Raw genomic sequence first — 18686 nt, 5'->3', positions numbered from 1 at the left:
CAAGGAACCAAAAAAAGGCAAAAGTCAGAGTATGACACGTATGTGCTAAAGAAATCATTCTTCAGCAGGTGGTTTTATAAGGAGCCTTATATTCCAATGTAATAAAATATTCCAATATAATAGATCGATTTGACAGGAGCGTGGTAGCACATGCCTGTAACTCCAGAAGCTCAGGAGGTAGAAGTAGGAGAATCACAAGTTCAAAGCCAGACAGTCTCAACAACTTAATAAGTCGCTGTTTCAAAATTCAAAAGGGCTGGGGATAGGCTGGACTGTAGCTCAGGGGCAGCGTGCTTGCCTCACACATGTGAGGCACTGGGTTCAATCCTCAGCACCACACAAATGAACCAGGCAGGATGGCGCACACACACAGGCTCGAGAGGCTGAGACAGGAGGATACTGAGTTCAAAGCCAGCTTCAGCAATAGTGAGGTACTAAGCACCTCAGTGAGACCCTGTCTCTAAATAAAATACAAAATAGGGCTGGGGGTATGGCTCAGTAGTTGTGTGTACCTAAGTTCAAAAAACAAAAACAAAAAAAACCCCACAAATAAAATAAAGGCATGCTGTCCATCTACAACTCTGCGGTAGAGCACCCCTGGGTTCAATCCCCAGCACAGCAAACCACCCCCCACATCTGATCAGCTTAATTAGAAAAGTAGCAAAGAATCCATTTACCCTTCCTGGCAATGCAGATAAAGAGCTACAAAACTTGCAAGATCTACTGCTGCCCTGTTTTATCCTTAGGGTGCTCAAGAGAAGAGGGAATTCCTAAAGTGGCACCTTCTTCTAGATCAGCTGTTCTCGATTCCCAGGTGATTTTGCCCTCCAATGGCCGGGGGAAGGGGTGGTTACCGATGTCTGATCAATGTCACAACCAATCAGCAGCAGGTGGAGCTATCCACCTAGTAGGACAGCACAGGGATGCTGCTTATCATCCTATAGTGAGCAGGACAGACACCTCACAGCAAGGAATCACCTGGCCCCAAATGCCAGCAATGCCAAGGTTGAGAAACCCTGCTCCCCAGGCACCATCGACATCAACCTAAGCCCTCTCCAAGGCAAGTTTACCCAGAATCCAATTAAGAAGTCAAGCTGTGATGCCAGTTCAACAACAAAAATTAAAACAGCAGCTACTATTTATGATTGCATGCTTAAATAGGCAAACCCATGCTACATACTAGCTCTATCTCATTTAACTTTTATAACAATCCTTTTGTTGTTGTTGTTTCTTTAGTTTTTTGGTACTGGGAATTAAATCCAGAGGCCTTTAACCACTGAGCCACATCCTCAGCCCTACCTACTTTTTATTTTGAGACAAGGTCTCACTAAGTTGCTGAGGACCTTGCCAAATTGCCGAGGCTAGACTCAAACTTGCAATCCTCCTGCCTCAGCCTCCTGGGTACCTGGGATTACAGGTGTGCACCACTCACCAGCCTAAAGATACCACTAATGATAACACAGGGTAATGGCCTGGAGACAGAGACTGGAGCCAGCGTGATGACAGAGGCAGAAGCTCTATGAGCTTCTCCTCAGGAAGGTCGGGGTGAGGGAGAGGCACCCACTCTCCTGCTTCCAACTCCCAGGCTAATTTTAGAAGAAACAAGGGAGAAGTAAAATGCCAGGCTGTGTTTTTCCTGATTGCTGCGTCAAATTAAGAAAACATTCAGCGGGGTGCAGTGGTGCACACCTGTAATCCCAGCGGCTTGGAGGGCTGAGGCAGGAGGATCACGAGTTCAAAGCCAGCCTCAGCAACCTAGCAAGGCCCTAAGCGACTTAGCAAAACTCTGTCTCAAAATTTTAAAAGGGCCGGGGGTGTGGCTCAGGGGTTAAGCACCCCTAGGATCAATCCCTGGAACAAAAAAAAAAAAAAAAAAAAAATCCTTTCATAATCCAAGGCCATTATTACACCTACCAAGATTAACCTCATTCCATTTAACACTCAGTTCATTATCAAATGTCCTTGCTTGTACCCAAAGTCTTTTAGAGTTGGTCTGTTGAATTCGGATCCAAACAAGGGCCGCACACACTTATACCTCTGAAGTTTCTTGTAACCTGGAGCAGCCTCTCTCCCTTTGCCTCTTCACAGGGTTACTTATTACAGAAACTAGGTCAGGTGCTTTACAAAACCCACATCCTGGATTTGACCATTTACTTCCTTGTGTTGTAATTTTAACTTGTTCTTTTATCCCCTGAATTTTCCGTAAGTGAAAGTAGCTGGAGAGTCGGGTTTCGCTTTCTTTGGGCAAGAATAAAAATGCTTCACGGGGGGGTTCTGTGTGCTCTGTTCTGGGCGGCCCCAGGTGGGACAGGTCAGCTCCCAACTGGAGTAATACCAAGATTGAGGGTTCAGATGGGAACAGCCCCAGCCCTCCATGGCCCTGCATCTTGGGTCTTCAACTATTGAGCATCACTCTCTGCACTGATTACTTCAAGAGCGGCTGCAAGGGAACCTTTTCTGATCCTACCAGTCCAGCCACGTTTAGGAGCTGGAACTCTTCCCTCATCAGCTACGCTTATTTTCAATAAAATTCAACAGACACCAGTACCAAATTGTATTTTTAAAAAACATTTAAACAAAAAAGAAAAAAAGAAGATATTTGGGACGGGGGATGTAGCTCAGTGGTACAGTGCCTGCCTAGCAAGCACGAGGCCCTGGATTCAACCCCTAGTACCGCAAAAAGAGAGATTATTCTGTAAGCGATCCTACAAAAATCCAAAGTCAGTACTTGAGATTTGTCCAATGATATGAAAGTCCGAAGACCTGGGACAACCACAAGACTGTAGAGTGTCTAGTCAAATTTTTGTCCCTGTGACAAGTGAAGGAATTAAAAAAAAAAAAAAGCCAATCTTGATGATGCACACCTGTAATTCCAGTGACTGAGGAGGCTGATGCAAGAGGATGGCAAGTTTGAGGACAGCCTCAGCAATTTAGCAAGACCCCATATCAAAATAAAAAGGGTTAGGGTTAGGGTCTAGGGATGTAGCTCAGTGGCAAAGTGCCCCTGGCAAGTACCAAAAAATTAAAACTTAAAAAAATCTGCCCAGAGTTTTAGACTCTCTGCAAAATAATAAGCTACCTTTTCTGGAGGCAAATCTGAAATAGAGGTCTTACTGGTTTTAAAGCTATACTTAAGTGAATCAGCAGTTAAAACTGCCTGTGAGTATTATGAATTAATTGGAACATCCACACAGGTGGCTGTGATATGGACAAGAAAAGAAAGGTTTTTCTTCCATGAAATGAACAAGAGAAAATTGCAAATAGTAACATTAATATCAGAAAAAGAAATTAAGGTGAAAAGCACTGAGAGTCATCCTAAAATGACAAATCGACAGTGAATGACTAAAAAACAGAGTGAATAAAATAAAATCAGGGTGTGTCAAACAAGAACCATTAAAAACATAGAAACTAACAAATGCAATAGTAGTAGTAGTAGTTTCATTCCTATCAAGCACACATGTGAAGACAAATGGATCTGAAAAATATAAATTTGTCTAAAAAAATACTCAATTTGGCAGTCATTAAACAAGTAAATGGAGAACTGACTTTCTTCAAGTGTTCACTTCTGAAAATGAATTTATTTAAATAAAGAGGTAAACATCTTGGGCTGGGGATGTGGCTCAAGCGGTAGCGCGCTCGCCTGGCATGTGTGCGGCCCGGGTTTGATCCTCAGCACCACATACAAAGATGTTGTGTCCACCGAAAACTAAAAAAATAAATATTAAAAATTCTCTCTCTCTTAAAAAAAAAAAAAAAAAAAAGAGGTAAACATCTTTATGCTACTATGCTGAAATATAGTAAGCCTGCCCTGCCACAATAGCTCCTGTTACTTAGCTGGGCATGTTTCTGTATTCCCATCTCTCCCTCTTCCCACATAAGGACTCTCATCCCAAAGCCAACCCATAGCAATGAATAAGAGCAGATAATCTAAACTGAGCCCAGGGGCACATTCCTGAAGTCCCAGTGGCTCAGGAGGCTGAGGCAGGAGGATTCCAAGTTCAAGGCCAGCCTCTGCAACTTAGTGATGACCTCAGCAACTCAGCAAGACCCTATACCTCAAAATAAAAATTAATAAAAGGGGTCTGGAGATGTAATTCAGTGGTAGAATGCCGTTGGGTTCAATTCCCAGTACCTCCCCCCCAAAAAAGATAATCCATACCAAATAAGGCTTCTTGGGAATTTGAGTTGAAAAATAAGAAAAAACTTGGGCAGTTTAAGAGGAATAGCAAGAAATAATGTGAGAAGTGGTTGAGCCATATTAATGGCAGAGAATTGGAAGGAAGATCCTGAACTCCTGCTATGAGCTCTCATGTTTTCATGAATCCAGAGCTCCCTTTCCATTTTGGTCTCCAGGTCCATCCTGGGATTGCTTGATGCCCTTGTTACACTCTTCTTACTGTTCCACAGATGTCTATCTTAGTTAGCTAGGGCTGCTATAACAAAGTACCACACAGAGAGTGCTGTACCCAACAGAAATTCATTTTCCCACAGTTCTAGAAGCGTGAACTCCAAGTTCAAGGTGCCAGCAAGGCTGGTTCCTTCTTGGGAACCAGAAGAGACTAATTTGTTCTGGGCTCCTTGACGTGTCGAGTGTCATCGTCTCCCTCTGGACATGCAGGTATCCTGATTTCCCGCTCCTGTCAGCATATCACCCATGATGGATTAGGGCCACCCACTGACTTCAATCTAACCTCATCACCTCTTTAAAGGCCTTTATCTCCAAATATAGTCACATTCTGAGTACTGGGGGACAGGATGTCAACATGAATTTCGGGGGAGACATAATTTAGCCCGAAACACTATCATTAAAAATATCTCCTCTTGATTTAAGCTAGCTTCAGTGGGCCTCTGTTGCCTGGAACCGAATTATTCTTACCAAAATAGCCAGATTTTGTGATGTGCTATTATTCTTTCAGGCCTCCCAACATTTTAAGCTACAAAAGAGCAATAACACTTTAATGGTTCCTTGACTTCTGCCTCCATGATTGGTCCAGGAAACATAAAAGGCACAGGAAGAGTTCTGCAGATGCTGTGGGGTGTCATCCAGGGCCCCCTGCAGAACCGAAGAACTTATTCCACCAGCAGTCAAGAGTGCCAGCTGCAGAGAGTGCACAGCTAAGTCTTACAGCAAGAGCCACCAAGAGAGTCACCTCACCCCAAGTAATGCCCCCTTTCTGGGAGGCTGCCTGCATCCAGTGAGGCAGAGGTCCAAGAGCTCATCCTTAACTCTGCCCAGGACATCTCTGAAGGGCAATGCAGATGGGCTGAGACCTCTGTGCCAAACGCATCACTGTTCAACTCTCGCTCTACCCCATCCTGTGCTCCCTCCTCCCTGTCCCTGCAGGGCTACTGATCCTGAGACTGCTCGCCAATAAATATCCCGCACACAGATCTGCCTCAGAGTCTCCTTTTCCAAGAAACCCAACTTGTAGTCTATTCTATAGATGAAACTGTAATGGACATAAACACAAAAGAGAAAAAAGTGAACCAGATACGGGGTTAATTTCCTCTTTTCCATTTCTTGCTGTCGGAGAATCTTGTCGACCTTCCATCTCATTGCCAGAGACAGGGTTCTCAACCTGCGGCTCCACACATCCCCTCCCACCTTCCATCCCCACCCATAGGCAGAAACTAGTCACCCCACTCCCCCAGAACAGCAGGGGGCGCCGCAGGCCCCAGCTCCTTCCCTGGGTCTGCAGCTGCTCATCTGAAGTCTCTGGTCCCTTCAGAATCAGGCTGGGGGTAGAGACCAGAAGAGAGAAGGTGGTGGAGCACAGGAACCCCCCTAGGAGAAGCCGGTCCTGCCCCTGGCTGCCCCTGCAGCTGGCCTCTGCCAGGAGCCTGAGTCCAGGCAGCAGAAAGTGCAGCTCCTAAGCAGAGCCATGCGCCCTGCTGGCCCCGCAGTCCTGCTGCTCCTTCTGCTGGGTGAGCTCGTGGGGTGCCGTGGAGAGGGAGAGGAAGGTATCATATAGAACAATATGACTCCACCGAGGGGAAGCTACTCCTGAACAGCAGGACCCGAGAAAGTCCCCGGAGGTTACTATGCCCTGCACTGTGCTAATGCTCCTGGCTGGATACAGCAATGACAAAACAAAGATCCCTGTCTTCATGAGACTTATAATCAAAGCACTCATTAAACATGTAAATTATAAGACATATTAGAAGGTTATAGGTACTATGGCAGGAAAGGGCATCTAAAGTTCAGGGGCAGGAGGTGTGTTGTAGTACTAAACAGGGCAGTCGGAGCAGCCTCAGCCTCACTAAGGGTGTCTGAGCAAAGACCTGAAGGAGGCTGGCGGTGCCACAGTGCTTGCTTAGCATGTCCAAGGGCCTAGATTCAATCCCCTCACTATGAGAAAGACAGAGACAGACAGACAGACAGACAAAAGAACAGAGCTTGATGGAAAAGAGTAAGCAAAGAGGGTCCAGGTAAACTGTACTTCAAACAGAGGAAACAAAAAGGGCTTCTGACGTATGTGGTTCATTTATTTTTCTGGCCCACAGTGACTTTTTTTCTTTCTTTTTGTGATACTGGGGATTGAACCCAGGGGTGCTCTACCCTGATACTATTTTTTGAGGCAGGGGCTCACTAAGTGGTGGAAGCTAGAACTCGTGATCCTCCTGCCCTCATCCTCCCCAATCACTGAGATTATAAGCCTGCCCCACCGTGCCCAGCCTCACATTGATTTAAAAGGACATGCTGAGAGAAGCTTAGAGGTAACAGCAAAGTCAATTCAGACAAAGAACCAGCTCAAAGGGAAACAGCTTATAAATCTCAAAAGCATCTGAGGGCACCATTGTATTTACAATCTAAAACACTGATATTCCTGATGATGACCTTAAATCATAAAAAAAAAAAAAAAATTAAATCACAGCTGGTAAAAAGGAAAAGACAGGGGCTGGGGTTGTGGCTCAGTGGTAGAGCGCTCACCTAGCATGTATGAGGCACTGGGTTCAATTCTCAGCACCACATAAAAATAAGTAAGTCCACTGACAACTAAAGAATAAATAAAGAGCTGGGGTTGTGGCTCAGTGGTAGAGCGCTCGCTTGGCATGTGCGAGACCCTGGGTTCTATCCTCAGCACCACATAAAAATAAATAAGTGAAATAAAGGTATTGTGTCCAACTACAACTAAAAAATAAATATAAAAAAAGAATAAATAAAAAGGCAGGTAAGTATGGAATTATCAAAATTCCAAATAATGGGTAGATATTTATTAATTTTAGCCTTGAACATCAATCTGGAAAGTTTAAATGGAAGGGACGCTGCTCTGTTCAGTGGATCTAGACATAAAAGGATTATTATAATATTAATGATATAGCCTATCTTCCTTAGGGTCTTGCCCAGGCTCTTTTCACAAAAAGAAAGGTCTGCGATCAGGTGAGTGGTTTCTACTCAAGACTGTGGGATTTGGTGCTGGGCATGGTGTTGCAGGCCTATAATCCCAGGAGGCAGGAGGACCAAAGTTCAAAGCCACTCTCAGCAAAAGCAAGGCACTAAGCAACTCAGTGAGACCCTGTCTCTAAATAAAACACAAAACAGGGCTGGGGATGTGACTCAGTGGTCGAGTGCCCCTGAGTTCAATCCCTGGTACTCTTCCACCCCGCAAAAGACTGTGGGGTTTGAAACTGGAATAGGATTGAGAATTAAGTCTAGGGAGGGGTCTGGTCCTTCAGGGACATGGGAGTTTGCAGATGGTAAGATGGGGACCACAGGAAAGGACTCCAAGATATCCACAGTGCCCTTTCTCTTCTCTCCGTAGTGTGTGGTCGACCTTCTCATGAAAGCCGCATCGTGGGTGGCCAGGATGCTGCTGGGGGGCACTGGCCATGGCAGGCCAGCCTGCGCTTTTCCGGCGACCACGTCTGTGGAGGGTCCCTCATCAGTGAGAGCTGGGTCCTCACAGCAGCACACTGTATAAAATCGTGAGTTCCTCTTGGTAGCCAGCCCCCGGCAGGGCGTCCATCAGTATCTGAATGATTTCATGATGAACCAATAGACCAATGAAAGTGGTGAGAAGAGCAGGGCAGAAAGAAACCAGAGGTCACTCTGGACTCCAGAACTAGGAGCCTGTGGGGACGGGGCATGGAGGCAGAAAAAGAAGTGACGGAGACAGCACTGTATTAGACACTTTTCTAAGTTTTTATCAAATCATTTCCTAAATATCAATCAGGAGGTTTGGTCTTGAATTTTCTTGGATCACAAACACATTCTGAGTTCTGTCTTGGAGCCATCATGTGAGGGAAGCAAGCGGCCCACATGGAACCGGTATCCTTAGCTGACAGCCAGCCAAGGCCCAAAGCCAACATCAGTGACCCTGGAAACAGGGTGCTCCCCCATCCAGTACTGAGATGACTGCAGACCCCCTGACCACAGCCCTACGATAGTCCCCGAGTCAGAGGCAGCCCATTAAGTCACACCTGACTTCCAACCCACAGAATCTGTGCGGTAAAATGTTTGTCGTTTGAAGCCACAAAGCTTTGGGACAAAGATGACTAATAGGTACAGAAGTCAAAATAATAGGACTTTTCAATAACAGTGAAAGCTCAAAGAAAATGGAGGAATGACTTCAAAATGCTGAGGGAAAATGATCTGCAACCTAAAATTCTACCCCTATACAAACTGTGAACTAAGAAGGGGGAGGAAATAAGACGTTTCAAATATGCAAAGCAGCAAAAATGTTACCTCCCACACACAGTTCACCAGGAAGTTACAGTAGACTGCGTTTCACCAAAATAAATGGGGAAAAAAGAACAAGAAAACATGGGACCCAGACAAAAGGGGAAAGAGCACAGAAGAGACTCTCCAAGAAAATCACAAAGAATAAAGGAGAGAGCCAAGATGACAGCTGTACAGTGGCCAAGATGGGAACAGCAGGGCAGAGGGCTCCAAAAGACAGTCCCTAAAAGGCCCAACAGGTCCGAAAAAATTGGGTGGAGACTTAAGACTTTTGGGAGACAGTTTGGGGAAAGAATGAGGAATTAGTGATGGGTATATAAAAGAACTGAGAAAACACAGTGAGAAACATTAACTCCAGGAGAAGCAAAAGATTTTACAAGAAATACAATCACAGGACCCAATGTGACCCACAGAGAATAATGCTGACGTAAGCCGGGGGTGGGTAATCCCAGCCACAAGGGAGGCTGAGGTAGGAGGATCACAAGTTCAAAACCAGCCTCAGCCAACTTAGCAAAGCCCTAAGCAACTAGGTGAGACCCTGTCTCTAAATAATGTATAAAAATGGCTGGGGATGTGACTCAGTGGTTAAGGCCCCTGGGTTCAATTCCTAGTACCAATAATAATAATGATAATAATAACAATAATAATGCCAACATAGTTGTGGGAACATACACATTATATACTGATCTAACAAAAACTCAGGATGACATTAGTTAAGAAGACACAGGGAAACAAAGATGAAGACAGCACATGGACAATGATGTTAAGAAAGCTCCAACTGCCCGGCACAGTGGCGGACGCCTACCATCTCAGCAGCTCAGGAGGCTGAGGCAGGAGGATTTTGAGTTTAAAGACAACCTCAGCACGAGTGAGGCCCTAAGCAACTCAGTGACATCCTGTATCTAAACAAAACATTTAAAAAGGGCTGGGGTGTGGCTCGATGTTTAAGTGTCCCTGGGTTCAATCCCTGGTACCAAAAAAAAAAGCAAGTTCCATCCTCACCTGCCACATCAGAAACTCGGTATCCAGAACTGGAAGGGAATTTTTGAGAAAGAGCATAGCACCATTTTTCTTGAAAATACGAGGGAAATTAGAAAGGGCTTAAAAATCTGAAAGTGACCACCTCCAAATAAATAATGTAATCTGATAGTGGTGGAGCAGGAAACTTTTAAAATTTATTTATTTTGTACATTTTGTTAAACTGCCCGACATTTTTAATCATAATAACTTGGGTTACATTTTGCCTTAAAATTTTCTGTAGAGATGGACGTATAGTGGTCAGAACAGCAATCAAAACTGGCCCTAAGGAGCAACGATTACTAAGTACCTAGGTGATGGCCGAAACCTTGAGAAGGGGAAGGGGAAGTGGGAGACAGGGGAGAACGTGCAGGACGAAGCTGTGGCCATAGCACAGGCAGGGGAGGAAGGAGAGAGGAGACCACAGGCCACCCCCAGTCCCGGATGGGGGTGCCCTGGGGAATTTCCACTCAGCCACCCGCCTCTGTCTCTCTTTTTCTTGATTTTTTTTTTTCTTGTTTTGTACCAGGGATTGAACCCAAGGTGCCTGATCACTGAGCCACATCCCCAGCCCTTTTTATTTTTTTATTTTGAGACAGGATCTTGCTAAGTTGCTATGAACTGGCGATCTTCCTGTCTTGGCCTCCTGAGTCGCTGGGGTCACAGGCGTGTGCCACCAGCTACCCCTCTTTCTTATGTGGAGAAGTCGTGCTGGATGTGGGCAGCTTGTTCTGCCCCAGGGAGGCCATAAGCATGCTCACTTTAAATCTCCTCTTCCTTCCCGCCTTAGGTCCTGGATTTCCTTTTACAGCGTGTGGCTGGGATCCAACAAGGTACAGGGGGGCAAGGAGTACTATGTGTCCCGAATCATCATCCATCCCAAACACAACACCACCACTGCAGACATTGCCTTGCTGAAGCTGTCCTCCAGGGTCACCTTCACTCCTCTCATCCTGCCCATCTGCCTGCCCAATATCACAAGGCCACTGACACTTCCAGCCTCTTGTTGGGTGACTGGATGGGGAAAAACTGAGGAGGAATCAGGTAAGAATTTACCCTCTTGTACCTGTACCAGAACATTCGCATTCTAAACATAACCTCACCATAATAAATTTTTAAAATTAAATCAGATCAAGCCAATGATATTATCTACAAGTCTTCAAATAAAATACCTTTTGACATTTATGCTTTCGTTGTATTTACTCTTGTATCCTGCCTAGAGTCCAGCTATAGCTGGAAGAAACACATAATGACCTCTCTCCGTCAGAAGTTAGTAACCCTGACTTGAAGTTTGGAGAGAATCTGGTATTCTTTAAAGTGGTAGCCAGGTGTGGTGATTTAACTGTACCAAAGGATCCTTCCATAAGCAAATATGGTTGGACCCTGAGAGACTTCTGCACTCATGACAGAGTGTGGTCCCTGTACTGATCCAGGTGACTTTAATCTTTCATTCTTATTTTCTTCTGCAGATTCTTACCCTTCTACTCTCCAGGAAGTTGAAATACCCATTTTTAACTATCAGGCTTGTGAACGACTCTTTAACCCCGTTGGCATTTTCATCCCAGGACTGGAGCCAGTCCTGGAGGAAGACAAGATATGTGCTGGTGATGTTAAAAAAAATAAGGATAGCTGCGTGGTTAGTATTGTGGTTTACATATGTGGTGTTGCCAAAAATCTCACAAGAGACAATGCAAGAAAGTTCAGAGATGAAATGATTGGGAATGAAAGTCTTAACCTAATCAGTGCGTTAATTTGCTGACAGGTACTGATTGGTACCTGTAGGCAGACAGGACGTGCTAGAGGAGGTGGGTCCCTGGGGGCCAATCCTTGAGGTTTATATTTTGTCCCTCTTGAGCAGAGCCCTCTTTCTCTGCTTCCTGTCACCACCTTCTGAGCTGACTTCCTCCACCATGCCTCTCTGCCATGACGCTCTGCCTCCCCTTAGGCCCACAACTATGGAGGCAGCCATCTATGAACTGAGACCTTGGAAACCATGAGCCGAAATAAACTTTTCCTTTTTTATGCTATTCTTGATAGGTCTTTTGATCAAAGCAACAAAAACGCTGACTAAAAGAGATCTTAATTTGGGGGCTGGGGTTGTAGCTGGGTGGTAGAATCCTTGCCTCACACGTGTGAGGCACTGGGTTTGATCTTCAGTGTCACATAAAAATAAACAAATAAGATAAATAAATAAATAAATAATACATAGATAAGTAATAAAAGATAAATAAATACCCTTGTATTATGTCCTTCTACAACTAAAAAAAAAATTTTTTTTTAATTTTTTTTAAAGAAATCTTAATTTGGATCCAAGTTTTCCTACCTGTAAATGGTAAATTAGAGCCAGATGAGGGTTCTGACAGTGATTCTTGTGCTACCTGTATGAAACACTTACTTACAACCATACATTTAATCTCTTTAACGATAAGACTTACTGATATAGACCAGTGGTTAGACTTTTACAGACCTATCAATTTTAATATATTAAGATGGACATGCAATCATTTTTTAAGAACATTTCATCATATACCTTAAATATGTCATTCTGCTGTCTTTTGATCACAACTGTCTGATGAAAAGTCAGCCACCACTTGAATCCTGGTTCTGCCGAGAATGAGGCGGTGTTTTGCTCCGACTGCTATCAATATTTCTTCCTCTACCTCTGACTGGCAGTGGCTTGAAGGTGGTGTGCAGGTGTGGTTTTCTTTGTATTTATTCTATTTACAGCTCACTGTTTACGGGTTTTGATGCTATTTTTTCACTAAACCGTAAATTTTTTCAGTCACAATTCCTTCAAAAACCATTCTGCCTCATTTCTCTCTTCTCTCCTAGTTGAAACAATAACTTTGTAAGTTGCACCTTTTGATATTTTCATATAGGTCTGTTTTACTTTACTTTTTTCTGTTCTTCAAATTAAATAATCAAACTTAATGATTCAACTTAATTAGTCTACATTCAAGATCACTGCCTCACTGCTTTAAGATCTTAAAGTTAAGCTCAGCTAGTGAGCTTCTTTTATAATATATTTATTTTTTAGTTGTTGATGGACCTTTATTTTATTTATTTATATGCAGTGCTGAGAACTGAACCCAGTGCCTCACACATGCTAGGCAAGCGCTCCACCCCAGCTACCATGAGCTACCACTCTGGCCCATGAGATTTTTTTGCAGGTTTTAGTTTTAGTTTTAGTATGACCATTTGGTTCCCCACCCCACCACACACACACATTTTTTCAAAATCTCTGCCAAGATTTCCTATTTCTGTTACCTGTATGTTCATTAATGTTTTTTCCTTTCGCATGAGTTGATCACAGTTAAAGTAGCTTTTTTTTGGGGGGGGGGGGACGGTGTACTGGGGATTGAACTCAGGACACTTGACCACTAAGCCACATCCTCAGCCCTACTTTGTATTTTATTTAGAAACAAAGTCTCACTGAGTTGCTTAGTGCCTCACTGTTGCTGAGGCTGGTTTTGAACTCTCAAGCCTCCAGCCTCCTGCCTCAGCCTCTCCAGCTGCTGAGATTAAAGTAGCTATTTTAAATCTTTGCCTATTCCAAAATCGGAGTTATCTCATGGTCATTCTCCAGTGATTGCTTTTTCTCTTGAATAACAGTTTCCAGTTTATCATGGGAAATATTTTCCTTTGTCTTTTTGTTGCTGTTTTCTTGTTGTAATATCTAGTAATTTTGGATTGTATTCTGGACATTGTCAGTGATACACTGTGGAGAATGTGAATTTGGATGTGCCTCCTAAGAAAGCAGATTTCCTGTTTTAACAGGCAGTTAACTTGGCTAACCCCAATAGCTAGCCTGTCTCTCCTCTGACGGGCAGAAGCAGTTCTTTAGCTGAGCTGCTCGCGATCCAACCTGTCTGTATAAATAGTCCGGGAGTCAGCCACAGATTGGAGCACAGTTTGCATTTGGGACTCCCTCTGTGGCTCTCTCCTTCCTGGTATTTCTCCCTTCACTTTCCAACTGCTATGACAGCTTTGAACTTTGCCCTCTGATTCCCCAAGCTAGAAAGACTGTAGGTTTCTGTTTAACAGAGAAATACAGAAAATTCTAAATAGGTGGAAATTAACACACTCCTAAATAATCAATGGGTCAAAAAAATGAATCACAAAGGAAATTAGGAAATATTTTTTTAAAGAGAGAGAGAGAGAGAGACAGAGAGAGAGAATTTTTTTTAATATTTATTTTTAGTTTTCGGCAGACAAAACATCTTTGTTTGTATGTGGTGCTGAGGATCGAACCCGGGCCGCACGCATGCCAGGCGAGCGCGCTACCACTTGAGCCACATCCCAAGCCCAGGAAATATTTTTTACACAAATATTAAAGTTAGGAATAAACAAGGGGAGCTGGCATGTGGTACACTTCTATAATCCCAGAGACCAGGGAGGCTGAAGCAGGAGGATTGCAAGTTCAAGACCAGCTTCAGCAACTTAGTAAGAAAGACACTGTCTCAAAATAAAAAATAAGAAGGGCTGGGGATGTGGCTCAGTGGTAAAGTGCCCCTGGGTTCAATCCCTAGTACCAAAATAAATAGGTAAATAATGGGGAATATTATTACCAAAAATAAAAAGAATTGTAAGATAATACTATGAATAATGGTATGCCAATAAACTTGAACACTAAGATGATATGGCCAAATTTACAGAAACATGTAAACTACCATAACTAACTCAAGAAGAAATAAATGATCTGAATAAACCGAGGATAGGTAAGGAGACAGCATTAGTGACTTAAAACAAAAAAAAAAAAAGCCCAGGCTCAGATAGTTTCACTGGTAAATTCTACTCAATATTTAAAGAAGAAACTCTTCCACAGAAATAGAGGAAGGAACATTTTCTAACTCGTTTTTTTCTATAGCTGTGGGTAAAGCTCAGCTGTCAAGCTTGTGCTTAGCATGCACAGGCCTGAGGTTCAAACCCCAGCACCAAAAGAATTGAACAAATCAAACACTAAGGAAAAGCATGTAACAGAAGTAGAAAACTTATACTCTAAACTACAAAAGTATTATTGGAAAAATATTAAAGACCGAAACCCGGCATGGTGGCACAGGATGATCAAAAATTCCAGGCCAGTTTGAACAACTAGTGAAACCCTGTTTCAAAATTAAATGACATAATCCCAGAGGCTCGGGAGGCTGAGACAGGAGGATTTCAAGTTAGCAAGGTCCTAAGCAACTCAGAGAGACCCTGTCTCTAAATATAAAGTACAAAGAAGGGCTGGAGATGTGGCTCAGTGGTTAAGTGCCCCTGAGTTTAATCCCCAATACCAAATAAATAAATAAATAAGTGCTTGCCTAGAATACATGGGAACGTGGCTTCAACCCTTTATACTATTAAAAAAAAAAAAGGAAAGGGAGGAAGGAAAAATCAAAGACTTCAATGAAAAGACGTTCTGTGTTCAGTGAACAAAAGACTTAAATTCAACACAATCACTATCAAAACCCTTTTGAAAAGGAAATTTCAAAATCATGTGGGGATGTGGCTCAAGTGGTAGCACTATCACCTAGCATGTGCAGCGGGGGCTGGGTTCGATCCTCAGCACCACATAAAAATAAAAAAATAAAGATGTTGTGACCACTGAAAACTAAAAAATAAATATTAAAAAATTCTCTCTCTCTCTCTCTTAAAAAAAAAACAAAAAAAAACCCAGCTGGTTTCTTTGCAGAATTTCATAAGCAGATCCTAAAATTCACATGGAGATTCAAGAGGGCCAAATAATCTTGACAAAAGAATAACAAAGCTGGAAGATACACACTTTCTGATTGCAAAATTTACCACAAAGCAGCAGTAGACAAGAACAGGACTGGCATAAGGCTAGACATACAGATGAACAGGACAGAACTGAGAGTTCAGAAATAAACCCTTCTATGTATGATCAATTAATTTTAGTCAAAGAACAATTCATGAGCAAAGAACAGTAATTTCAACAAATAGTGCTGGGACAGGATAAAGTTGGACCCCTGGCCATATATACAAAAATTAATCCAAAATGAATCTATGACCTATAAAAATTAAAACATAACACTTTTTTTTTTTTTTTTTTTTTTTTTGCAGTACTGGGGATTGAACCCAGAGGTGCTCTACCACTGAGCCACATCCCCATCCCTTTTCTAGCTTTTATTTTGTGACAGGATCTCCCTAAATTGCCCAGGTTGGCCTGGAACTTGCAGTTCTTTGCCTCAGCCTCCCAAATCACCACTGTTCCTGGCTGGATTTAAAACAATAACACTTTTAGAAAAAATAATATGGGTAAATCTTTATGAGCTTGATTAGGCAACATTTTCTTAAATATGCATTCAGCAACAAAAGAAAAATAGAGTTCTTCAAAATTCGGAACTTCTGGGGCTGGGGTTGTGGCTCAGTGGTAGAGCACTCTCCTAGCACGTGCGAGGCCCTGGGTTCAATCCTCAGCACAACATAAAAATAAATAAAATAAAATAAACAACTAAAAAATAAATTTAAAAAAATTCAGAACTTCTGTGCTTCAAGGGACACCATCAAGGAAGTAGAAAGGTAACCCTTGAAATGGGAGGAATTTCAAAATCATATGTTTGATAAGGAATCTGCATCTAGAATACATTGAAAGCACATCTTGATAATAAAGACAATGTATGCGAGGCCCTGGGTTCAATCCTCAGCACCACATAAACATAAATAAAATAAAGGTATTGTGTCCAACTACAACTAAAAAATAAATATTTTTAAAAAAAAAGAAAGAAAAAGTAGAAGCTTCATAGACTTTGCTCAGGATGTAAAATGAGGCAGCTCCTTTGGAAAACCAGCAATTCCTCAAAAGATTAATTACTATATGACTCAAGGTTCCGCTCCTATGCAAACACCCAGGAGAAATGAAAACATGTCCCTATAATAATTATTTGTGCATTAATTTCACAGCAGTATTATTTATAATAGCCAAGAGGTGGAAACCCCCAGGTGTCCATCAGCTGATAAATGAACAAACCATGGTACATTAATATAATAGAACATTATTCAGCAATAAAAAGGAATGAAGTGCTGATAGATAAGAAAGAGTATGCCAAGTACAAGAAGCTAGTCACAAAAGGCCACGTATCACATGATTCCATCAATATAAAATATCCACAAGAGGCAGATCCTCAGGGGCAAAAAGTAGATTACCAGTTGGCCTTGGGCTGAGAGGGCTAGGAAAAAATGAGCTGAGAACAAATAGGTACAGGGTCTCCTTTGGGGATGAGGAGAACGTTCCAATGTGGGTGGTGGCAATGGTTGTACAACATCCTAAGTATGTTAAAAAACCACGTGTAGGTGCACTTTTATTTTTTATTTTTGGTACTGAGAATTTAACCCAGGGTTGCTCTACCACTGAGCTACCTCCCTAGCCCATTTTAGTTTTTGAGACAGGGTCTCACCAAGTTGCTGAGTCTGGTCTCCAACTTGTAATAATCCTATCTCAGCCTCCCAAATTGCTAGAATTACAGGAGCGTGCCACTGCGCCCGGCTCTTTGATAGTGCACTGTCCATGCATGAATGTGTGGTTATATGACTCCTATCTCAAAACTGTTACAAAAAAGAAAAAACAAGACAGAGACATACTAACAGCCATGGTCACTATTACTTCACGTTAGAAATAATTATTTTAACACAAAGAAAGAGCAGTAAGTAACTAAGAACAGAAAGATCAGGGTGGTTCATTCCCTGGATACATGTAGCATTGTGAGTTAAAAGCCTGATGCGTCAAAAACACATCACATAAATCTTACTTGGATTCATCGGTCAAACAAATATTTTGAAATTTCCAACATATTTTGCTTAGTTCCCCGCCAATTTAGTGATTCTAGAATTCCCGTGATCCTTCTCCAAAGCAGTGGAAGCCCAGCTTCCAGAGAGTTCCATCGGCCTCAAGGCCCAGTTCCACAGAACTCTCCATCCCTGTGACTGCTCTCCTCTGCACGCCCTGCACGGCACTCATGACCTCTCTCTCCTAGGGCGACTCTGGAGGGCCTCTGTCCTGCAACACCGATGGTGTGTGGATCCAGATAGGAGTAGTGAGCTGGGGAATGCAATGTGGCAAACTTCTTCCTGGGGTCTACACCAATGTCAGCTATCACCGAACGTGGATTAGTGACTCTGTCTCAAGAGCTGAAGTGCTGGGTGCCAACCATTTGGACTTATCAGACTTCTTCTTCCCTGCTGGACTCGTCTGCCTGGCCCTTCTGGGCCCCTCCTGGGCCTTTGGGCCTAATGCTATGCCAGAAGGATAAAGAGAAGAGCTGAAGCTGCTAGGGTGGGGTGGGCGGGGGCAGACAGGTGGGGTGGACAGGGCAGACAACCCATAGGAGAGTCACTGGGAATCACTTTGAAGGACTGTTTTTAAGGTTCTTGGTTCTGTAAGTGTGTGTTTGTGGCTGGAATGTGAACTGCTAACAAACAAGACTACCACTCCTGGGCACGGTTTCTTTGTCCCTGACTTACGTATCTTATGTGACAGGAAGGATGCACTCCATGGGAAAAAACAATTGTGCATACAAATTAAAAAGCTATTAGAAAGGCAGGGAACGCAAGAGTATCTGAGATGGCAAAGGCAAAGTTTCAAGGACTTATAACAAGGACCTGCTTCCTGCCCAAACCTGCTTCCTGGGCTTCTCACCTGGGCTCATTTCTCCCCTCCGCTACCTTCCTATGCTCCTCTTTCTTTTTTCTTTTTTTTTTTAATATTTATTTTTTATTTGTAGTTGGACAAATACACTTATTTTCATTTATTTGTATGTGGTGCACAGGATAGAACCCAGGGCCTTATACATGTGAGGCGAGCACTCTACCACTGAGCCACAACCTCAGCCCTCTATGCTCCTCTTTCTGACCCCCGTCTCCCCCTCAACCTTTAACAAGGGGCCTAACAAACACATATATGCAGCCCAGCTCTGAATGCTTCCGAATTTTTTTGCTTTTTAAAATACCACTGTGGGGCTGGGGCTACGGCTCAATGCTAGAGCGCTTGCCT

General features: G+C 43.1%; 2 protein-coding genes across 4 annotated transcripts in view; one reads left to right on the top strand and one right to left on the bottom strand.

Annotated features, from left to right (window-relative positions):
• Positions 1 to 18686, bottom strand: part of Sh3d19 (SH3 domain containing 19) — a 177497-nt gene that overhangs the window by 132726 nt on the left and 26085 nt on the right. The gene's annotated exons all lie outside the window — the stretch shown is intronic.
• Prss48 (serine protease 48) lies at positions 5883 to 17946 on the top strand. Its single transcript, XM_027926555.2, has 6 exons — positions 5883 to 5925; positions 7337 to 7381; positions 7764 to 7926; positions 10488 to 10741; positions 11167 to 11333; positions 17671 to 17946. Exons 1-6 carry the CDS (start codon positions 5883 to 5885, stop codon positions 17944 to 17946), a joined length of 948 nt encoding a protein of 315 aa, XP_027782356.2.

This window comes from Marmota flaviventris, chromosome 7, assembly GCF_047511675.1.
Source record: "Marmota flaviventris isolate mMarFla1 chromosome 7, mMarFla1.hap1, whole genome shotgun sequence".
Taxonomy (NCBI): domain Eukaryota; kingdom Metazoa; phylum Chordata; class Mammalia; order Rodentia; family Sciuridae; genus Marmota; species Marmota flaviventris.
The sequence above is the reverse complement of the archived record's forward strand: the minus strand, read 5'-3'. Positions and strand labels throughout refer to the sequence as shown.

Coding starts and splice junctions, on each gene's coding strand:
- Prss48 (XM_027926555.2), top strand. CDS start 5,883: ATGCGCCCTGCTGGCCCCGCAGTCCTGCTGCTCCTTCTGCTGG. Junction 5,926..7,336: donor CCTGCTGCTCCTTCTGCTGG/GTGAGCTCGTGG, acceptor TATCTTCCTTAG/GGTCTTGCCCAGGCTCTTTT. Junction 11,334..17,670: donor AAAATAAGGATAGCTGCGTG/GTTAGTATTGTG, acceptor TCTCTCTCCTAG/GGCGACTCTGGAGGGCCTCT.